Source organism: Myotis nattereri (genome assembly GCF_964212035.1).
Source record: "Myotis nattereri genome assembly, chromosome: 15".
NCBI classification, from domain to species: Eukaryota; Metazoa; Chordata; class Mammalia; order Chiroptera; family Vespertilionidae; genus Myotis; species Myotis nattereri.
Genome location: NC_138090.1, coordinates 49,295,453 through 49,317,062, shown reverse-complemented (window position 1 = coordinate 49,317,062; position 21,610 = coordinate 49,295,453). Strand labels below are relative to the sequence as shown.

General features: G+C 59.6%; 1 protein-coding gene across 1 annotated transcript; it reads left to right on the top strand.

Annotated features, from left to right (window-relative positions):
• Window positions 1-12,178: 12,178 nt before the first annotated feature.
• On the top strand, window positions 12,179-21,163 carry LOC308530653 (orphan sodium- and chloride-dependent neurotransmitter transporter NTT5-like; the record flags this gene model as incomplete). Its single annotated transcript, XM_081107350.1, has 11 exons — window positions 12,179-12,398; window positions 12,706-12,863; window positions 12,978-13,098; window positions 13,236-13,414; window positions 13,745-13,855; window positions 14,023-14,264; window positions 18,066-18,252; window positions 18,686-18,890; window positions 19,231-19,390; window positions 19,820-19,985; window positions 20,188-21,163. 11 exons carry the CDS (start codon window positions 12,179-12,181, stop codon window positions 20,671-20,673), a joined length of 2,235 nt encoding a protein of 744 aa, XP_080963476.1. The 3' UTR covers window positions 20,674-21,163.
• Window positions 21,164-21,610: the final 447 nt, after the last annotated feature.

Genomic DNA, 21,610 nt, shown 5'->3' with positions numbered 1-21,610 from the left:
CAAACTTTGATGGATTCTTGCTTTCATGTTATTCTTAGGAAGCCCTTCCGGGTGCCAAGATTGTAGAAATGTCCACCCATATTTATTTTTTTAAATATATCTTTATTGATTTCAGAAAGGAAGGGAGAGGGAGAGAGAGAGAAAAACATCAATGATGAGAGAGAATCATTGATCGGCTGCCTCCTGCACGCCCCCTGCTGGGGATGGAGCCTGCAACCCGGGCATGTGCCCTGACCTCCCCAGTTCATAGGTTGAGGCTCAACCACTGAGCAGCCGGCTGGCCCACCCATGTTGATTTCTAGTGAGTCATGTTTTCAGTTTTTACATTGTGACCCTTGACCCACCCGAAACGGATGTTGATAGAAGGAGCATGATTCCCGTCTCAGCTGTCTTGCCCGTTGTGCCACCCCAGGCACCGAATAATTCATGTTTGTCCACTGGTCGCAGGCTGATTTCCACTGGTACCCACGTCATCTCCGAGTCTCTGTACCCTGTGCCCTCAAGCGCCTTATGCAAATCTACTCCAGAACCACCCGGCTTCGGATGGTTACTCCGTGTTGAATCTTTTTTTTTTTTTTTAATATATTTTATTGATTTTTTACAGAGAGGAAGGGAGAAGGATAGAGAGTTAGAAACATCAATGAGAGAGAAACATCGATCAGCTGCCTCCTGCACATCTCCTACTAGGGATGTGCCCGCAACCCAGGTACATGCCCTTGACCGGAATCGAACCTGGGACCTTTCAGTCCGCAGGCCGACGCTCTATCCACTGAGCCAAACCGGTTTCGGCCGTGTTGAATCTTTTTTAAAATATATATATATTTTATTGATTTTTTACAGAGAGGAAGGGAGAAGGATAGAGAGCTAGAAACATCGATGAGAGAGAAGCATTGATCAGCTGCCTCCAGCACACTCCCTGCTGGGGATGTGCCCGCAACCAAGGGATATGCCCTTGACCGGAATGGAACCTGGGACCCTTGAGTCCGCAGGCCGGTGCTCTATCCACTGCGCCACACCGGTCAGGGCTGCCGTGTTGAATCTTTAGCACAGTGGTTAGACCCTCAGCTGAAACAGGCCGCCTGGTTCCCATCGTGGCCCTCCCCTCGCCTCAATCCCGGTGGCCACTAAGCCCGACGGGGTTTCCCTCTCCCCTCCCCAGGGCCCACCCTGCCCCCACCCTGCCCCCACCCTGCCCGGTAACCCGCGACCCCAGGGATCCTCCCCAAAGAGTAACCGCGGAGAGAGGGTGCTCCCAGGAGCAGGGGGTGACGGGGTGGGAAGGGTTGGGAAGAGGTGGCCCGCGCGTCTCACCCAAGCACACAGCTCAACCGGCTTCCGACTCCGAGACCGTGGGGAGACGGGACCGTCAGAGAGACCGGGCGAGTGAATGGGCAGGGGCAGGGGCAGGGGCAGGGGCAGGGGCAGGGGCATGGGCAGGGGCAGCGGCAGGGGCAGCGGCAGGGGCAGCGGCAGGGGCAGGGGCAGGGGCAGCGGCAGGGGCAGGGGCAGCGGCAGGGGCAGCGGCAGGGGCATGGGCAGCGGCAGGGGCAGCGGCAGGGGCAGGGGCAGGGGCAGCGGCAGGGGCATGGGCAGCGGCAGGGGCAGCGGCAGGGGCAGGGGCAGCGGCAGGGGCAGGGGCATGGGCAGGGGCAGCGGCAGGGGCAGCGGCAGGGGCAGGGGCAGGGGCAGGGGCAGCGGCAGGGGCAGGGGCAGCGGCAGGGGCAGCGGCAGGGGCATGGGCAGCGGCAGGGGCAGCGGCAGGGGCAGGGGCAGGGGCAGCGGCAGGGGCATGGGCAGCGGCAGGGGCAGCGGCAGGGGCAGGGGCAGCGGCAGCGGCAGGGGCAGGGGCAGGGGCAGGGGCAGCGGCAGGGGCAGCGGCAGGGGCAGGGGCAGGGGCAGCGGCAGGGGCAGCGGCAGGGGCAGGGGCAGCGGCAGCGGCAGGGGCAGGGGCAGGGGCAGGGGCAGCGGCAGGGGCAGCGGCAGGGGCAGGGGCAGGGGCAGCGGCAGGGGCAGCGGCAGGGGCAGGGGCAGGGGCAGCGGCAGGGGCAGCGGCAGGGGCAGGGGCAGGGGCAGCGGCAGGGGCAGCGGCAGGGGCGGGGGCAGCGGCAGCGGCAGGGGCAGGGGCATGGGCAGCGGCAGGGGCAGCGGCAGCGGCAGGGGCAGGGGCAGGGGCAGGGGCAGGGGCAGCGGCAGGGGCGGGGGCAGGGGCAGGGGCAGGGGCAGCGGCAGCGGCAGGGGCGGGGGCAGGGGCAGGGGCAGCGGCAGCGGCAGCGGCAGGGGCAGGGGCAGCGGCAGGGGCATCGGCAGGGGCAGGGGCAGGGGCAGCGGCAGGGGCAGGGGCAGCGGCAGGGGCAGCGGCAGGGGCAGGGGCAGCGGCAGGGGCAGGGGCAGGGGCAGGGGCAGCGGCAGGGGCAGGGGCAGCGGCAGGGGCAGGGGCAGCGGCAGGGGCAGGGGCAGGGGCAGCGGCAGGGGCAGGGGCAGGGGCAGGGGCAGCGGCAGCGGCAGGGGCAGGGGCAGGGGCAGCGGCAGGGGCAGCGGCAGGGGCATGGGCAGCGGCAGGGGCAGCGGCAGGGGCAGGGGCAGGGGCAGCGGCAGGGGCATGGGCAGCGGCAGGGGCAGCGGCAGGGGCAGGGGCAGCGGCAGGGGCAGCGGCAGGGGCAGCGGCAGGGGCAGGGGCAGGGGCAGCGGCAGGGGCAGGGGCAGGGGCAGCGGCAGGGGCAGCGGCAGGGGCAGGGGCAGGGGCAGCGGCAGGGGCAGCGGCAGGGGCAGGGGCAGGGGCAGCGGCAGGGGCAGCGGCAGGGGCGGGGGCAGCGGCAGCGGCAGGGGCAGGGGCATGGGCAGCGGCAGGGGCAGCGGCAGCGGCAGGGGCAGGGGCAGGGGCAGGGGCAGGGGCAGCGGCAGGGGCGGGGGCAGGGGCAGGGGCAGGGGCAGCGGCAGCGGCAGGGGCGGGGGCAGGGGCAGGGGCAGCGGCAGCGGCAGCGGCAGGGGCAGGGGCAGCGGCAGGTGCAGGGGCAGCGGCAGGGGCATCGGCAGGGGCAGGGGCAGGGGCAGCGGCAGGGGCAGGGGCAGCGGCAGGGGCGGGGGCAGGGGCAGGAGCGGGGGCAGCGGCAGGGGCAGGGGCAGCGGCAGGGGCAGGGGCAGGGGCAGGGGCAGCGGCAGCGGCAGCGGCAGGGGCAGGGGCAGCGGCAGGGGCAGGGGCAGCGGCAGGGGCAGGGGCAGGGGCAGCGGCAGGGGCAGGGGCAGGGGCAGGGGCAGGGGCAGCGGCAGCGGCAGGGGCAGGGGCAGGGGCAGCGGCAGGGGCAGCGGCAGGGGCATGGGCAGCGGCAGGGGCAGCGGCAGGGGCAGGGGCAGGGGCAGCGGCAGGGGCATGGGCAGCGGCAGGGGCAGCGGCAGGGGCAGGGGCAGCGGCAGGGGCAGCGGCAGCGGCAGGGGCAGGGGCAGGGGCAGTGGCAGCGGCAGGGGCAGGGGCAGGGGCAGCGGCAGGGGCAGCGGCAGGGGCAGGGGCAGGGGCAGCGGCAGGGGCAGCGGCAGGGGCGGGGGCAGCGGCAGCGGCAGGGGCAGGGGCAGGGGCAGGGGCAGGGGCAGCGGCAGGGGCGGGGGCAGGGGCAGGGGCAGGGGCAGCGGCAGCGGCAGGGGCGGGGGCAGGGGCAGGGGCAGCGGCAGCGGCAGCGGCAGGGGCAGGAGCAGCGGCAGGGGCAGGGGCAGCGGCAGGGGCAGGGGCAGGGGCAGGAGCGGGGGCAGCGGCAGGGGCAGGGGCAGCGGCAGGGGCAGGGGCAGGGGCAGGGGCAGCGGCAGGGGCAGGGGCAGCGGCAGGGGCAGGGGCAGGGGCAGCGGCAGGGGCGGGGGCAGGGGCAGGGGCAGGGGCAGCGGCAGCGGCAGGGGCGGGGGCAGGGGCAGGGGCAGCGGCAGCGGCAGCGGCAGGGGCAGGGGCAGCGGCAGGTGCAGGGGCAGCGGCAGGGGCATCGGCAGGGGCAGGGGCAGGGGCAGCGGCAGGGGCAGGGGCAGGGGCAGCGGCAGGGGCAGGGGCAGGGGCAGCGGCAGGGGCGGGGGCAGGGGCAGGGGCAGCGGCAGGGGCAGGGGCAGCGGCAGGGGCAGGGGCAGGGGCAGGGGCAGCGGCAGGGGCAGGGGCAGCGGCAGGGGCAGGGGCAGGGGCAGGGGCAGGGGCGGGGGCAGCGGCAGCGGCAGGGGCAGGGGCAGGGGCAGGGGCAGGGGCAGCGGCAGGGGCGGGGGCAGGGGCAGGGGCAGGGGCAGCGGCAGCGGCAGGGGCGGGGGCAGGGGCAGGGGCAGCGGCAGCGGCAGCGGCAGGGGCAGGGGCAGCGGCAGGGGCAGGGGCAGGGGCAGCGGCAGCGGCAGCGGCAGGGGCAGGGGCAGCGGCAGGGGCAGCGGCAGGGGCAGGGGCAGGGGCAGCGGCAGGGGCAGCGGCAGGGGCAGCGGCAGCGGCAGCGGCAGGGGCAGGGACAGCGGCAGGGGCAGGGGCAGGGGCAGGGGCAGCGGCAGGGGCAGGGGCAGCGGCAGGGGCAGGGGCAGCGGCAGCGGCAGGGGCGGGGGCAGGGGCAGGGGCAGCGGCAGCGGCAGCGGCAGGGGCAGGGGCAGCGGCAGGTGCAGGGGCAGCGGCAGGGGCATCGGCAGGGGCAGGGGCAGGGGCAGCGGCAGGGGCAGGGGCAGCGGCAGGGGCGGGGGCAGGGGCAGGAGCGGGGGCAGCGGCAGGGGCAGGGGCAGCGGCAGGGGCAGGGGCAGGGGCAGGGGCAGCGGCAGCGGCAGCGGCAGGGGCAGGGGCAGCGGCAGGGGCAGGGGCAGCGGCAGGGGCAGGGGCAGGGGCAGCGGCAGGGGCGGGGGCAGGGGCAGGGGCAGGGGCAGCGGCAGCGGCAGGGGCGGGGGCAGGGGCAGGGGCAGCGGCAGCGGCAGCGGCAGGGGCAGGGGCAGCGGCAGGTGCAGGGGCAGCGGCAGGGGCATCGGCAGGGGCAGGGGCAGGGGCAGCGGCAGGGGCAGGGGCAGCGGCACGGGCAGGGGCAGGGGCAGGAGCGGGGGCAGCGGCAGGGGCAGGGGCAGCGGCAGGGGCAGGGGCAGGGGCAGGGGCAGCGGCAGGGGCAGGGGCAGCGGCAGGGGCAGGGGCAGGGGCAGCGGCAGGGGCAGGGGCAGCGGCAGCGGCAGGGGCAGGGGCAGGGGCAGGGGCAGGGGCAGCGGCAGGGGCGGGGGCAGGGGCAGGGGCAGGGGCAGCGGCAGCGGCAGGGGCGGGGGCGGGGGCAGGGGCAGCGGCAGCGGCAGCGGCAGGGGCAGGGGCAGCGGCAGGTGCAGGGGCAGCGGCAGGGGCATCGGCAGGGGCAGGGGCAGGGGCAGCGGCAGGGGCAGGGGCAGGGGCAGCGGCAGGGGCAGGGGCAGGGGCAGCGGCAGGGGCGGGGGCAGGGGCAGGGGCAGCGGCAGGGGCAGGGGCAGCGGCAGGGGCAGGGGCAGGGGCAGGGGCAGCGGCAGGGGCAGGGGCAGCGGCAGGGGCAGGGGCAGGGGCAGCGGCAGGGGCGGGGGCAGCGGCAGCGGCAGGGGCAGGGGCAGGGGCAGGGGCAGGGGCAGCGGCAGGGGCGGGGGCAGGGGCAGGGGCAGGGGCAGCGGCAGCGGCAGGGGCGGGGGCAGGGGCAGGGGCAGCGGCAGCGGCAGCGGCAGGGGCAGGTGCAGCGGCAGGTGCAGGGGCAGCGGCAGGGGCATCGGCAGGGGCAGGGGCAGGGGCAGCGGCAGGGGCAGGGGCAGCGGCAGGGGCAGGGGCAGGGGCAGGAGCGGGGGCAGCGGCAGGGGCAGGGGCAGCGGCAGGGGCAGGGGCAGGGGCAGGGGCAGGGGCAGGGGCAGCGGCAGGGGCAGGGGCAGCGGCAGCGGCAGCGGCAGGGGCAGCGGCAGGGGCATGGGCAGCGGCAGGGGCAGCGGCAGCGGCAGGGGCAGGGGCAGCGGCAGCGGCAGGGGCGGGGGCAGGGGCAGCGGCAGGGGCAGGGGCAGGGGCAGGGGCAGCGGCAGCGGCAGGGGCAGGGGCAGCGGCAGGGGCAGGGGCAGGGGCAGGAGCGGGGGCAGCGGCAGGGGCAGGGGCAGCGGCAGGGGCAGGGGCAGGGGCAGGGGCAGCGGCAGGGGCAGGGGCAGCGGCAGGGGCAGGGGCAGGGGCAGCGGCAGGGGCAGGGGCAGCGGCAGCGGCAGCGGCAGGGGCAGGGACAGCGGCAGGGGCAGGGGCAGGGGCAGGGGCAGCGGCAGGGGCAGGGGCAGCGGCAGGGGCAGGGGCAGCGGCAGCGGCAGGGGCAGGGGCAGGGGCAGGGGCAGGGGCAGGGGTCTGGAGGGGAACCGCCCGCGGGAGCACCAAACTCCTCTGGCCCCGAAGCCCTGGCTTCCGTGGAGCCCGGCCTCGCGCGGCGCCCCCTCCCCCGCGGTGCCCGCCGCAGCTACCGGTCTCCAGACTCGCGCGGCGGCGGCAGGTAAAGGGGGTGCTGTCGTCTTGGCCCCCGACTCCCGACCTCTCAGGGCCCCAGGCGGCTGCTCGCCCCGCCAGACCCCTCACCTCTGGACCTAGACTTCCGAGCCCCACCCCCAGCTCCCTTTCCACGAATTTAGGGACCCAGACGCCTGAGTCGGGGCGGGGAGGGGCGGGGCGGGGAGGGGAGGGGAGGGGCGGGGAGGGGAGGGGCGGGGCGGGGAGGGGAGGGGAGGGGCGGGGAGGGGAGGGGAGGGCAGGGGAAGGGAGGGGAGGGGAGAGAGGAGGGGAGGGGAGAGGCGGGGCTGGGAGGGGCGGGGCGGGGAGGGGAGAGGGGAGGGGAGAGGAGGGGAGGGGAGGGGAGGGGAGGGGAGGGGAGGGGAGGAGAGAGGAGGGGAGAGGAGAGAGGAGGGGAGGGGAGGGGAGAGGAGAGAGGAGGGGAGGGGAGGGGAGAGGAGAGAAGAGGGGAGGGGAGGGGAGGGGAGAGGAGAGAAGAGGGGAGGGGAGGGGAGGGGAGGGGAGGGGAGGGGAGGGGAGGGGAGGAGAGAGGAGGGGAGGGGCGGGGCGGGGAGGGGAGGGCAGGGGAGGGGAGGGCAGGGGAGGAGAGAGGAGGGGAGGGGCGGGGCGGGGCGGGGAGGGGAGGGCAGGGGAGGGTGGTGCCGCCAGCGGGAGCAGAAGTCCGGCGGCCTCCGGTCCCGGTTCTCCCTCCGCTCGCCAGTCCAGTCGCGGATGGAGCGGCCCCGGGGGCCTCGCCTCCCCACCAGCTGCCCGGGCCGAGGCCGTCGGGGGCGGACGGTGTAGGGGCGCCCCCCCCCCCCCCGACCGGCCCCGCGGCGGGTCCCCGAGACGCCCCTCGGAATCCGTTTCTCAGCTCGCCCCCCGCAGGTTGTGGCTTCCTTGCGAGCCCGGCGGAGACGCAGCCGAGCAGGCGCCCGGGAGCCCGAGTGCGCCCCGCGCCCCATCCCAGGCGCCCGCCCCCCGGCGGCAGCGGAGGGAATTGCAGGTCCGCGGCCGGGAGAGGGTGAGGAGGGGTGGCTGCAGCCGGCGCAGGGTGAGGGGCTGGGGGGGCGGGGGGACCAGAAGCAGGGGGCCCATCAGGAAGGGCCTTGGGGCTAAACGGCTGCCAGGCCGGCCACCCACGGGTCAGGTTTATATAATGATCTGGAAATAGTCAGTAGCCATTAAAAATCCTTCCAATCCCAGCCGGTTTGGCTCAGTGGATAGAGCGTCGGCCTGCGGACCCGATGGTCCCGGGTTCGATTCTGGTCCAGGGCAGGGACCTGGGTGGCAGGCTCCTTCCCAGCCCAGGCCCTGGTCCCGGCTCCTGCAGGAGGCAGCCAATCAATGTGCTTCTCTCTCTTTCCCTTTGTCTTCCACTCTCTAAAACGCAACGGGAAAATATCCTCAGATGAGGATTAAAAATAATAATAATAATAATAATAATAATAATAATAATATTTTTAAAGAATACTTTTTCTGCCCTAACCGGTTTGGCTCAGTGGATAGAGCGTCGGCCTGCGGACTGAAGGGTCCCGGGTTCGATTCCGGTCAAGGGCATGTACCTTGGTTGCGGGCACATCCCCAGTAAAGGGTGTGCAGGAGGCAGCTGATCGATGTGCCTCTCTCATCGATGTTTCTAACTCTCTATCCCTCTCCCTTCCTCTCTGTAAAAAATCAATAAAATATATTTTAAAAAATCAATAAAAATATGTTTAAAAAATAATAAAATCATAGTATCTTTTAAGATTATGTAGTTTAAAGGTTCCTTTTACACATATAATCTCCACACATCTACTCATATCACTTTCAAATAAGGACTTATTTATTTATGGTCTTTAGAGATTTTTTTTTTCTTGCTTTATTGGAATGGACAGGCTCTCCAGTTCGATGTTGAATAGAAGATTCATTCAATGTTCTTGTCTTGTTTCCAACTGCAGGAGAAAAGTATTCACAGTTCACCACTGAGTGTAGCCTTCGCTATAGGTTTAAGGAAGCTGTGGATTAAGGAAGTATCTCCTATTCCTAGTTTCCCCACATCTTTGGCATTTTTTATTAAAATATTTTCCTTCTACACATTATAAACCCCCAAATATATTGCTCTTTGTGTCGCTTTAAGTAGTCAATAGTCTCGTATATTTGTTTGTATATTCACCCTTTTAGGTGTTCTGTTTTTCCTTCTTGTATAGCTCTACTTCCATCTGAAATAATTTTCCTTCAGCCAAAAGATTTTCCCTAGTATATTCTGTTGATGAGATAGCACTGTTATTTCACCTTCGCTTTTTATAATTTTATTAAGGCGAAATTCACATAACATTAAATTAGTCATTTCAAAGTGAAAATTTTGGTGACATTTAGTGCATTCATCATGTTCTGCCACCACCACCTCTACATAGCTTCAAAACACTTTTATCACCCCAAACAGAAACTCTGTAAGCAAGAATTCCAACCTCAGATCTACTTTTTGTCTCTGTGAATTTACCTGTTCTAGATATCTCATGTAAGTGAAGTCATACAATATTTGTCCTTTTGTCTCTGGCTTATTTCATGTACTGCAATGTTTTCAAGATTCACTCCTGTTATAGAAAGTATCAGAATTTAATTCCTTTTATGGATGAATAATATCCCATTATATGGATTTGCCACAGCGTGTTTATTCTTTCATCTGTTGGTGGACAGCTGGGCTATTTCAGCCTTTTGGCTACTGTGAATAGTGCTGGTCTGAACATTGGTGTGCGAGTATCCGTTTGCATCCCTGCTTTCAATTATTTTTTTTAATATATTTTATTGATTTTTTACAGAGAGGAAGGGAGAGAGATAGAGCGTTAGAAACATCGATGAGAGAGAAACATCGATCAGCCGCCTCCTGCACATCTCCTATTGGGGATGTGCCCGCAACCCAGGCACATGCCCTTGACGGGAATCGAACCTGGGACCTTTCAGTCCGCAGGCCGACGCTCTATCCACTGAGCCAAACCGGTTTCGGCTCAATTATTTTCTGTATAAACCCCCAAGTGGGATTGCTCAATCATATGCTAATTCTATGTTTCACTTTCTGAGGAAATGCCAGTTTTCCACAGTGGCTGCATCATTTTACATTCCCACCAGCACACCCGCAGTTTTGTTTCTTAAAAAATATGTTTCGCCGAAACCGGTTTGGCTCAGTGGATAGAGCGTTGGCCTGCGGACTCAAAGGTCCCAGGTTCGATTCCGGTCAAGGGCATGTACCTTGGTTGCAGGCACATCCCCAGTAGGAGATGTGCAGGAGGCAGCTGATCGATGTTTCTAACTATCTCTCTCCCTTCCTCTCTGTAAAAAATCAATAAAAAAAAAAATATGTTTCCATTGATTTCAGAGAGGAAGGGAAAGGGAGACAGAAACATCAGTGATGAGAATCATCCATGAGTTGCCCCCTGCACGCCCCCTATTGGGGACTGAGCCTGCAGCCCGGACATATGTCCTGACTGGGAATTGAGCTGAGACCTCCTTGATTCATAGGTTGATACTTAACCATTGTGCCACACCAGCCAGGCATCATTTCCTATTATTATTATTATTATTATTATTATTATTATTATTATTATTGCCATCCTAGTGGGTGTGAAATGGTATCTCATTTCCCTAATGATTTGATATGCTGGGCAACTTTTCATGTGTTTGTTGGCCATTTGTATATCTTTTTGGAAGAAATGTCTACTCAAGTCCTTTGCCCATTTTTAATTGTGTTGCTTGGTTTTTCAGTTGTTCAGTTATAAGTTTTTTATATATTCTAGACTCTTAGGAGATATATGCCTTGCAAATATTTTTCTCCCATTCTATGGTTTGTTTTTTTTTTACTTGCTTGTTAGTGTCATTTGATGCACAAAAGGACATATTTCAGTGTCATATTTTAAAAACCATGACCAAATCTAAGGAAATGAAGATCTACCCATATGTTTTTTTTTTCTAAGGGATTTATAGTTTCACCCTTAAATTTAGGTTTTTCATCCATTTTTAGTTAGTTTTTGTACATAGTGTGAGGAAAGGGTCCCACTTCGTTATTTTTCACGTGTATAGCCAGTTTTTCAATACCATTTGTTGCACAGGCATCATTTCTCCCACTGAAGATGCGTGGTATCCTTGTTAACAATTATTTGACTATATATGTGAAGGTTTATTTCTGGGTTCTTTATTCTATCCTATTGTTCTATATGTGTATCTTTATTCCAGTATCATTCTGCTTTGATTACCATAGCATTGTAGTAAGTTTTCAAATTGGTAAGTATGAGTATTCAACATTATTTTTCATGATTATTTTAACTGTACTAAGTTCCTCAGATTTTCATATGAATTTTATCGCCAGCTTGTCATTTTTGTTGTGGTTGTTAATATTCACCTGAGTATCTTTTTACATTGATTTTTTTTCCACATTGATTTTTAGAGAGAGTGGGAGGGAGAGGGAGACACAGAGAGACAGAAACATCAATGTGAGTCCTAGCTGGTTGGACTCAGTGGATAGAGCGTCCGCCTGTGGACTGAAGGGTCCCAGGTTTGAATCCAGTCAAGGGCACATGCCCAGGCTGTGGGCTTGATCCCCAGTAGGGGGCGTACAGGGGGCAGTTGATCAATGATTCTCTCTCATCATTGATGTTTCTATTTCTCTCTCCCCTCTCCCTTCCTCTCTGAAATCAATAAAATATATATATATATATATATATATATATATATATATATATATATATATTAAAAAGAAACATCAATGTGAGAGAGACACATTGATTAGTTGCCTCTTGCATGCATCCCAACCAGGGCCGGGGATCAAGCCTGCAGCTGAGGTACATGCCCTTGACTTGAATTGAACTCGATCCACAGGTGGATGCTCTATCCACTGAGTCAAACTGGCTAGGGCTAACCTGCCATTTTCTTCCAAAAAATATGATGATAGCTTTTGTCCTGTATTCCATTTACATGATGTATAACAATTATTGATTTTCAGATGTTGAACCAACCTTGCATTCCTGGGAGACATCATACTATATAATCCTCAAAGGACACAGCCTCAGGCATGCACCCTAACTTTGGGATGACAGTGGTTTTAGGAAGCTTCTCTTTTTCTCTTCCCCTCACCACACCCAGATTTTAGGAGTCACTAAATTCCAGATTGCCGAAACCGGTTTGGGTCAGTGGATAGAGCGTCGGCCTGCGGACTGAAGGGTCCCAGGTTCGATTCCGGTCAGGGGCATGTACCTGGGTTGCGAGCACGTTCCCCAGTGGGAGATGTGCAGGAGGCAGCTGATCGATGTTTCTCTCTCATCGATGTTTCTGGCTCTCTATCTCTCTCCCTTCCTCTCTGTAAAAAATCAATAAAATATATAAAAAAAAATTAAAAAAAATAAAAATAAATTCCAGATAATTTCTCCTTCTTTCTTTTTCCTTCCCCCCCCCTCCCCCCCACAAGCTCTAACGAATAACTTGTTCCACAATCTGATTGGTTAGTGCTCATGCTGTAACCGTCATTAAATATTTTTCAATTCTTTTGTGCTTGCAAGATGAGAAAATTGAGTCTCAGGGAGATGAAAATATTTGCCCTCAGTCCACGACTAGTGAAAAGGGCCAGGATTTAAACTCTAGCCCTCATCGCTCTACATTCGTCTTTCTGGTGGAGTTCTACAGTCTGGTCTCTGAGACATGACCCTTAACGTCTGCTGTTTTCGGTGACCCCAGGATTCGCTCAGGCGTTATTGGACCTGTCAGAAGAAAGCGATGGCGTCCCTCGAAAACAAAAAAGAGACAGGGTCCCACAAACAATCCCAGACTCTCTCATCCTCACCCGTGAGACCCTCAGGCAAGATTCTGACCGCCAAGACCCAAAGCTTCGTGGTGCAGACGAAAAGATCTGAGACTGTCTTACTCCAGATCGCCTTCTCCTTCGGGCTGGGCAGCCTGTGGCGCTTCCCTTACCTTTGTCATCAGAATGGAGGCGGTAAGGCCGGGGGGGCGGGGGGGGCGGGGGGGGGGCCGGGGGGGGGCCCGGGGGGGGGCCTAGGTCTCGAGTTTCAGGAAGACATCTTGAGGACAGAAGTCTAGACTTCTGGGCTCCGGGAGAGGAGGGAACCCAGGGAGGACCCCCGGAACGGAGGGAGGGCACCCCCCCCCCTCATCCCCCCGTAGAGCAAACCAGCTCATGTTCTCCATCACATTCATCGGATGCAGGAGAAAGGCTATCGGAAGGAGGATGGGGGCCAGGCCTCCGGGCTGCCTAAAGCACGGCTCCTGGCCCCTTTCTCCAGGTGACTTTATCCTGTTATACTGCCTCCTGCTCGTCTTGTTCGGGATCCCCCTCCTGTACATGGAGATGGCCATGGGACAGTGGCTGCGCGTAGACAGCATCCGGATCTGGAAGCATCTCGTCCCCCTGCTGGGCGGCCTAGGCTACGTTAGCATGCTGGTGAGTGAGGGCCTTGGCCAAGAGGCACCCTAGCTCCCCCCACCCCTGGTGGTCTCCCAAGTTCCCCCTGTCTCCTCCCTGCCCGCCCCTCAGGCCCACTGTGTCCACCCCCAGGTGTGCAGCATCGTCAGCGTGTATAACAGCGTCATCATCAGCTGGGGCTTCTACTACCTGAGCAACTCCTTCTACCACCCTTTGCCCTGGACCCAGTGCCCAGAGTTGCACAATGTCACCGGTGAGGAGAGGGAGAGAGAGGGCGGGCAGGGCCGAGGGAGGCAAGGGACAGGGAGGAAGAGCAGGAGGAGTGGGGGGGGGAGAGCAGAGGTAGGCTCCAGGTGAGGGGGTGCCGCAGCGCCTGGGTCCCTTCCCCAGGCCTCTCCTGCGTCCGGACTGTGCCCTACCAGTACTTCTGGTACGAAACCACCCTGAACGCCGCCGTCAACATTGAGGAAGGGAGCGAGCAGCTCGTCCTGACTCTCACCGGGGGGACCCTAGGAACTTGGTTACTCCTCTTCATTATCATAGTCACAGGCCTGAAGCTCTCCATGCCGGTGAGCCGCCCCGACCCTGGGCCCGCCACCCCGTCACCTTTACCAATCTTGAGATGCTCAGGGCCTCAGTTCAGACACGACCCCACTCCCTTCCTGGTGATCTCTCTCCTCCCGCCTCCATGGCCCTCCTGCTCACCCAGACAACAGCTCAGCTATGGCCACCCCGCCTCCCCAGCAGGGGCCCCCAGGAAGAGGGTGGGTTCCCTCACACTGCTCACCTCCACTCCTCTACTCCTGCCGATCTGTGGTCGCCTGCTGCTGTTTGCCTCCATCTTCCCCTCCTCCCCACGGCCCCTGACGTCCGGCTTCTGTCCTGACCCACCTGGACAGCTCCTGATTATCACGATATTCATCCCCTTCATCCTCTTACTCGGCCTGCTGGTCCGATGTTTCTTCCTGGAAGGTGCAGCCACCGGCCTCAAACATATGGTGACGATAGAGGTGAGGCCGGGGGCTCCACACCTTCTCCCTCCCTCAGAGCGTCTCTGAATCTCCTTCCCCTGCCCCCTTCTTTCCTTCTGCCCCAGCCTGCCCCGCTCCCCGCTCCCTGGGGGTCCCCCCCCGCCGGGCCCCCCACCCAAACTGCCCGAACCCACCTCCCTCCGCAGCGATCTTCCTGGACCTCGCTGGACCTGTGGCATCAGGCGGGAGGCCACGTGCTCTATTCGCTGGGCCTGGGGCTGGGCACCACCATCAACATCTGCTCCTGCAAGGCTGGGAGCAACAACTACGTCCTGGTGGTCCTGTTGGTGGCCATGGCCAACCTGGTGACCTCCTTGGTGGCCACGGCCATCATCTTCATGGTGCTGGGCTTGTGGATCACCACCAGTGGCCATGCCTGTGTTGAGAAGTGAGTAATCACAGCCTTGCAGGCCCAAGAAGAGGTCCCCCCTCCCTCTCTCTACCTTAGCAATTCCCCGGCTCATAGGCCGTCAAGCTCAAACCTCACCAATAGTTAATGATCATGATAATAATAATAATAATAATAATAATAATAATAATAATAAATGTATATTAATAAGTCAGAGAAAACAGCCAAAAAGGCAATATTCTAATAGCCACCACTTTACTTTTATAGATAAGAAAATGGTCTCAGAGTCGTGACTTCTAAAGGTTTCCATAAGTTACAAATGGTGTAAAGATTTCAAAATCAATTTTTTTAAAATATATTTTTATTGATTTCAGAGAGGAAGGAAGAGGGAGAGATAGAAACATCAATGATGAGAGAGAATCATGGATGGGCTGCCTCCTGCACGCCCCCTACTGGGGATGGAGCCTGCAACTCAGGCACGTGCCCTTGACTGGAATCGAACCCGGGACCCTTCAGTCTGCAGGCCGACGCTCTATCCACTGAGCCAAACCGGCTAGGGCTCAATTTGGGTTTCTATTAGATTTCGTAAGAGAATACTGTTGAAAAAGCAGTTTAACATACCCAAGTTGTTCTGAATATACTTAAAAGCTTCTCAATAGCTGAATAACCGATCTTGTAAATTTTAAATTAAAGTTCAATTTGAAATGTATTTCCTTGGTCATATTAGTCATATTTCAAGTATTCACAGCCACATCTTCTTTTCCCAGCCACATCCTGTTTGGGGCCACTGTTTTAGCACAGCTGTAGAGTAACAGCCAAAAAAAAAAAAACCCCCACCACCACTACAAAAAAAATGCCACAAGAAGGCAATAGAAAAGGTAAAATATAAACAAAATTATTTGGTAAATACTCCCCCCATCCAAAAAATAAAAGAGGCGAAAAAGAAGGAAAAAAAGAGAAGAGACAAAGAAACAAGTAGTGAGAAGGTAGGCATAAATCCAATCATGTCAATAATTACATTAATTAACCACCTTATGTAAAAGGCAGTGGTCACCAGACTGGCTAAGGCAACAGACATATCCTGTTTACAAGAGAGGTCCTGTGTAAAGAGACAGAGGTTTCGAGTTCAGAGAATGGCCCTAGTTGGTTGCTCAGTGGTTAGATCTAGCATTGGCCCACCCATCTAAGGGTCTTGGGTTCGATTCCCAGTCAAGGGCACGTACTTGGGTTGCAGATTCAACACCCAGCCCTGGTTGGGGTGCGTGCCAGAGGCAACCAATCCGTGTGTATCTCTTACATAATGTTTCTCTCTCTCTCCTTCCTTCCTTCCCTCCCTCTCACTCTAAGAAATCAGTGTGGAGACAATATCCTCGGGTGAGGATTAACAAAAACAAAACAAAAAAATGAGGTTATAAAAGAAAAGTAAATGCTAAAAAAATAAAGTTCAGAGGATGGAAAAATATACCATGCACAAATAATCATAAGAAAGCTGGTGTGGCTGTATTAATATCAAAGTGAGAACAAGTCATACCAGAGATTAAGAAAAGCATGTCATGATGATAAAAGGGTCAATTCAGCAGGAAGACTGAATTATCTAAATGTTTATGTACCAAAAAGTAATAATAATAATAAATGTTTATATACCTCAAAACAGACTTTCAAAATAAAAAATTTTCCAAACTAGCCCTAGCCGGTTTGGCTCAGTGGATAGAGCATCAGCCTGCAGACTGAAGGGTCCCAGGTTCAATTCCAGTCAAGGGCACATGCCTGGGTTGCGGGCTCGATCCCCAGTCGGGGGCGTGCAGGAGGCAGCCAATCAATGATTCTCTCTCATCATTGATGTTTCTATCTCTCTTCTCTCTCCCTTCCTTTCTGAAATCAATAAAAATATATTTTTTTAAAAAACTTTCCAGCCCTGACCGGTTTGGCTCAGTAGATGAAGTGTCATCCTGCAGACTGAAGGGTCCCGGGTTCGATTCCGGTCAAGGGCATGTATCTTGATTGCGGGCACATCCCTAGTAGCGGGTGTGCAGGAGGCAGCTGATCGATGTTTCTCTCTCATCCATGTTTCTGACTCTCTATCCCTCTCCCTTCCTCTCTGTAAAAAAAATCAATAAAAAATATATATATTTTAAAATTTCCAAACTAAAGCAAGAAAGCGATAAATCATGATCATACTTGGAAATGTCAACAATTCCCTTTCAGGAGCTGATAGAAAAGAAAGGAAATGCAGATTGAAAATATCAGGAAATGCCCTAGCGGCCCAGTGATGGCGAACCTATGACACTCGTGTCAGAGGTGACCCGCGAACTCATTTTTTTGGCTGATTTTTCTTTGTTAAATGGCATTTAAATATATAAAATAAATATCAAAAATAGAAGTCTTTGTTTTACCCTGGTTGCAAATACCAAAAAACTTCTATATGTGACACGGCACCAAAGTTAGGGTTTTTCAAAATGCTGACACGCCGAGCTCAGAAGGTTCGCCGTCACTGCCCTAGCCGGTTTGGCTCAGCGGATAGAGCGTCGACCTGAGGACTGAAAGGTCCTGGGTTCTACTCTGGTCAAGGGCACGTACCTTGGTTTCGGGCTCCTCCCCAGCCCAGGCCTTGGTCAGGTGGCAATCAATCGATGTACTTCTCTCACCTCGATATTTATCTTTGTCTTTCCCTCTCTCTTCCACTCTCTCTAAAAATCAATGGAAAAATTTCCTCGGTTGAGGATGAAGAGAAAAAAAAGAAAATGTCAGAAATATGAACAGGAGCATCATTATAGATCCTGTAGACGTTAAGTAGGCCATAACGAACCACAGGGTGTCCCCACAGATGTACACGCACTTTGAATGATTAAAAAGTCAGTGTTTATTAACACAGTTCATTTTCAAAATTTAAAATAATGCAAAGAGTAATTTTTTTGGTCAATGCCCATTCTGGTCCAGGCACTGCTGATAACGCAATGGAATTGTAAACATCAAGAATCATTTTGTGCCCTAGCCGGTTTGGCTCAGTGGATAGAGAGCATCAGCCTGCGGACCAAAGGGTCCCGGGTTCGCTTCCCATCAAGGGCAGGTACCTTGGTTGCAGGCTCCTCCCCGGCCCGGGGCCCTGGTCAGGGCTCCTGCTGGAGGCAACCAATGGATGTTTCTCTCACGCCGATGTTTCTCTCTGCCCCAGTCCCCCCTCCCCCGCCCCGTTTTCCATTCTCTCTAAAAGATCAATGGAAAAATATCCTCGGGTGAGGATTAACAAAAACAAACAAACAAAAAATAAAGGTGATTAAATGTTAAAAAAAGAAAAGAAAAGAATCGTTTTGTTTGGTATTTGTGCGCCCCCAATTCATCCACTGTTGTCCGTTTTCTACTGTAAGCTTTATCTTTTCTGTATCCCCATAAAAAAATCTAGTGGATACATTTTCTTTGTTCAAAGCTTCGTCTGGCTTCACCCATTATTTCAAATCAGTTAAACCTAAAAAGGAGTGAAAATTAAGTGTGTTAACAGCTGTTAAAAGTGTGTATACATTTTCTTGTGGCGGGGGGGGGGGGCGGGGGGGGGGGAAACACACACCCGATATGATCAAATTTATACCAATACATTCAATAACTTAAAGGAAATGGACAAACTTCTTGAGAGGCACAAATGATCGGCCCCTGAGGGGGACCTCCCGGGGTGACTCGCCCCCAGTCTATGTGACTTGTGTCCGGTCCCTGTCCAGTTGCCCCGGTGTCTTAGCTGCACTCATCGTGGGTAACCCCGTTTCCTGTCCAGTCCTCAGCTTCCCTCTGTCAATAGCAGGGTGGCCAGCTGGTCTCCACCACCTTTCCCATCCTCTCCTTCCCTTTCAGGAGCGTCCGATTGGTGAAAGACATGGTAAAAACGGGGGTGCTGCCTAAGAATGTCAACCCGCCCCCAGACATCCTGCTCCTGCCCCCCCTGGACTACCTGAAGTGGATAGACAGCCTCCCGGAGCAGCTCAAGTACAAGGTCATGCAGGCCTCCTCATCCTGCAGCATCGAGGTGCTGAGCAAAAAGGTGTGTTTCCGGGGAGGGGTGGGGGGGGGGGTGGCAGGGTGCATCCCAAGGGCCCCAGAGACGCTGGGAAATGTATTTCTCAGGGGCCTCACGGGCCACACAAGCATCTTCTGAGGCAGGAAACGGTGGCCGTCACGTTTCCACCACCATTCTGAGTGGCCCAGGGCCTCGGCTAGGTTGTCACTCTCCTTGAATTCTCACACGGATCCCGGGAACCCCCTGTTTGTGAGAGGGGGAACCTGAGGCCCCAAGAGGTGAAACTCACACCACTTAGGAAACCGAGAAGGGCCAACACGCTGCCATCCACACCCCACGGCGTGTCTCCCGCCTCTGCCCAGGACAGACATTGCTAATCGACCACCGCACCATCCCCGCCCACCCACACCCCATCCCCCCAGACCCGCCCCTGCCTCAGCGCCCTTCTCCCCCGCAGTTCATGCAGGGCCCTGGCCTGGCCTTCCCAGCCTTCTCCCAAGCCATCTCCACGCTGCCGGGTGCCCCTTTCTGGGCCTTTCTCTTCTTCCTGGTCCTGCTCCTGATCCAGCTGACCACCTTGGTCAAGATCGTGGAGAGCATCGTCTATCCCATCCACAACGCCATGTCCACCATCCGGAAGCAGCAGCCCACGCTGCTCCCAGGTGCAGTGGCCCCTCACGCCGGCGCCAACCCTGTCCTCCTGCCTTGCCCTCCCCCGGCCACCCCCATCTCGGGGGCTCGCTCTGACCCCCCGACCCCGCCCTGCCCAACCGACCTCAATGGGGCCAACCCTGTCCTCCTGCCTTCCCTCCCCCGGCCACCCCCATCTCGGGGGCTCGCTCTGACCCCCCGACCCCGCCCTGCCCAACCGACCTCAATGGGGCCAACCCTGTCCTCCTGCCTTCCCTCCCCCGGCCACCCCCATCTCGGGGGCTCGCTCTGACCCCCCGACCCCGCCCTGCCCAACCGACCTCAACGGGGCCAACCCTGCCTCCGCCTTAGTGGTCATCTGCCTGGGAGGCTTTCTGGGCAGCATCGTCTTCACCAGCCGGTCCGGCAGCTACATCGTGTCCCTGTTGGATGAGATCCTGGTCCCTCTGACCCTCTTCATCATCATGGCCTTCCAGAACGGGACCCTGGCCTGGGTGTACGGAGCTTACAGGTAACGTGCCAACCCCAGGGCCTTCCCAGCCGGGGCCCCCTCCCGGGTCTCCGAGGAGAGCGAGGGCCCGATCTGAGAGCCGGGGGGGGGGGCGGCAGGAGGCAGGGACCCGAGGCAGCCGGGTGGGTTCTGAGGGGACCAGCCGCCAGGACCTAGGGGCCGCGGATTCCCCCGCCGTGGCCCACATGGGGCTGGTCCAAAGGCCGAGGGCCGGCGGGGTGCGTGCCCCCTGGATGGGGGGGATGCCTCTGGGAGGACCAGATGCAGGGCCCGGGCTTGGGGAGGGCCCGGCAGGACGCAGCCTCCCCGAATCGTTGAGACCCGGTGAGAGATCTAGAGAGCCGGCGGGCCTGTCTTCCCAAGGGCTCCCGGCCCGGCGGCCAGAGGCGGGCTCCATCCCAGACGCCGTGCCCACCGCCCCCACCGCAGGTTCAGGGAGGAGATGTACAGCGAGCTGGGCCGCTTGCTGTGGTCCTCCTGCCCCTTCCTGTGGTGCTACGTGACCATGCCCGCGCTGCTGGCTCTCCTCTCCATCTGCCTCGTCCACCTCTACCAGAAGGTGCCCCCCCACTACATCGCCTGGAACGGCAACATAGTGAGCCCCTGGCCCTGGCCTCCCCCTCCCTCTCGGGGGCCCCACGGCCAGACCTCCTCCCCCGATCGGTGCCCTTACCATCCCCCAGGGACCCCCTCACCCACTCTCCAGCCCCTGGGGAACCTGGTCGTCCACATCGCCTGGGCCCAAACCCCATCACCACCTCTTCCTCCCCCCCGGGCCCCCCCGTCTCCGCCTCCAGAGCCAGGAAGTAGAACAGCCCTACCTGCAAAGCACCCTGGGCTGGATCACCTTCCTCAGCGTCGTCGCCCTCCTGCCCATCCCGATCTACCCGCTGCAGCGGTGGTGGTACCTCCAGGACCACGTCGCCAACGACCCCTTCGAAAAGCTCCTGTCCAAGAAGAGCATGGTGCCCACCAAGCCCTCCGACTGGCCCAAGTACCACTTGGCCAAGCCCAGCTTCCAGGAGAGGAAGAGCGAGAACTCGCTGGTCAGGTCCAGCGTGGCCCGGGAGTCGAACCCGGACCCCGAGTGGCAGGAAGACACGACCTGGAGCCGGCGCACGGAGAGCTACTCGGGGTTCAGCCTGCCTTTCGTCTCCTCCCTGCCGTCAGGCGTCTCCATAAGCCTGCCCACCTCCAAGCAGGGGAGCGTGCCCTCCACGGGCGTCAACAGCGAGAGGCGCAAGACCAAGGAGGAGAATTTGCCCACGAAGTTTGCTCCGTAACGGGGGGGGGGGGGGGGGGGGGGTCCTCCACCATCTTCTCCACGGAGCCAAGCCGCCCGGGTGGCTGGCGGTGGCATGGGTGCCCATTGGGTGGCAGGACGCATTGGCTCTGCCGGAAAGGGAGGGGAGGGGCGTGTGAAAAGCTTACCCAGCCACCGGTGACATCTCTCAGCTTCGGCCTTGGAAGGAAATGGGCGACCCCAGGCTCCCGCCTCTCCTGGATCGGTACCCACTCTGCTTCAGTGGGACAGTCAGCTCTGAGATAACCCGGGGAGGAGTCAGCTGGACTGCTGGGGGGGGGGGGGGAAACCGGACCCAGGGCCCCCTTCCTCCCTGTGAAGTGGGGCCACCAATTTGGCCTGAGGGGGAGGGGCATCCCAGGACCCTCCAGGACCTGACTCCCCAGTTCTGGAGCTAGACAACCCCCCACCTCCACCACCCGCCTGGACCAGCGGGGACCAGGCTGTGGGTGAATAAAGCCGGCTCTGGGACTGGTGTTCTTTCTGTGAGCGACCCCCCCACCTCCTCCACCCCCACCCCACCGCCCGCCACCCCCCCTCCAAATCGCCAACCCCTGGGGAACGCCGTGTCCAGTTGGTGACTCCAATCTCCCTTCAAGACACACAGAGTTTCTAAGACCCGCTCCTCGTCCCGGGGTTGAGCCAAACAGTGGGGCAGCTTTTTAGCAACAACCCGTATCGCTCAAACCAGAACACAAGTTAACCCCGAAATCTACGTTGGCAACCGGGGGCCGTACTGATTCGGCCCCAAACTGCCATCTCACTGCTACTACAGAGACGGTAGCCTGCCCATGGTAAGTCTAGGCCAGGGGTCGGCAAACTGCGGCTCGGGAGCCACATGTGGCTCTTTGGCCCCTTGAGTGTGGCTCTTCCATAAAATACCAGGTGCGGGTGTGCACGTACAGTGCGATTGAAAC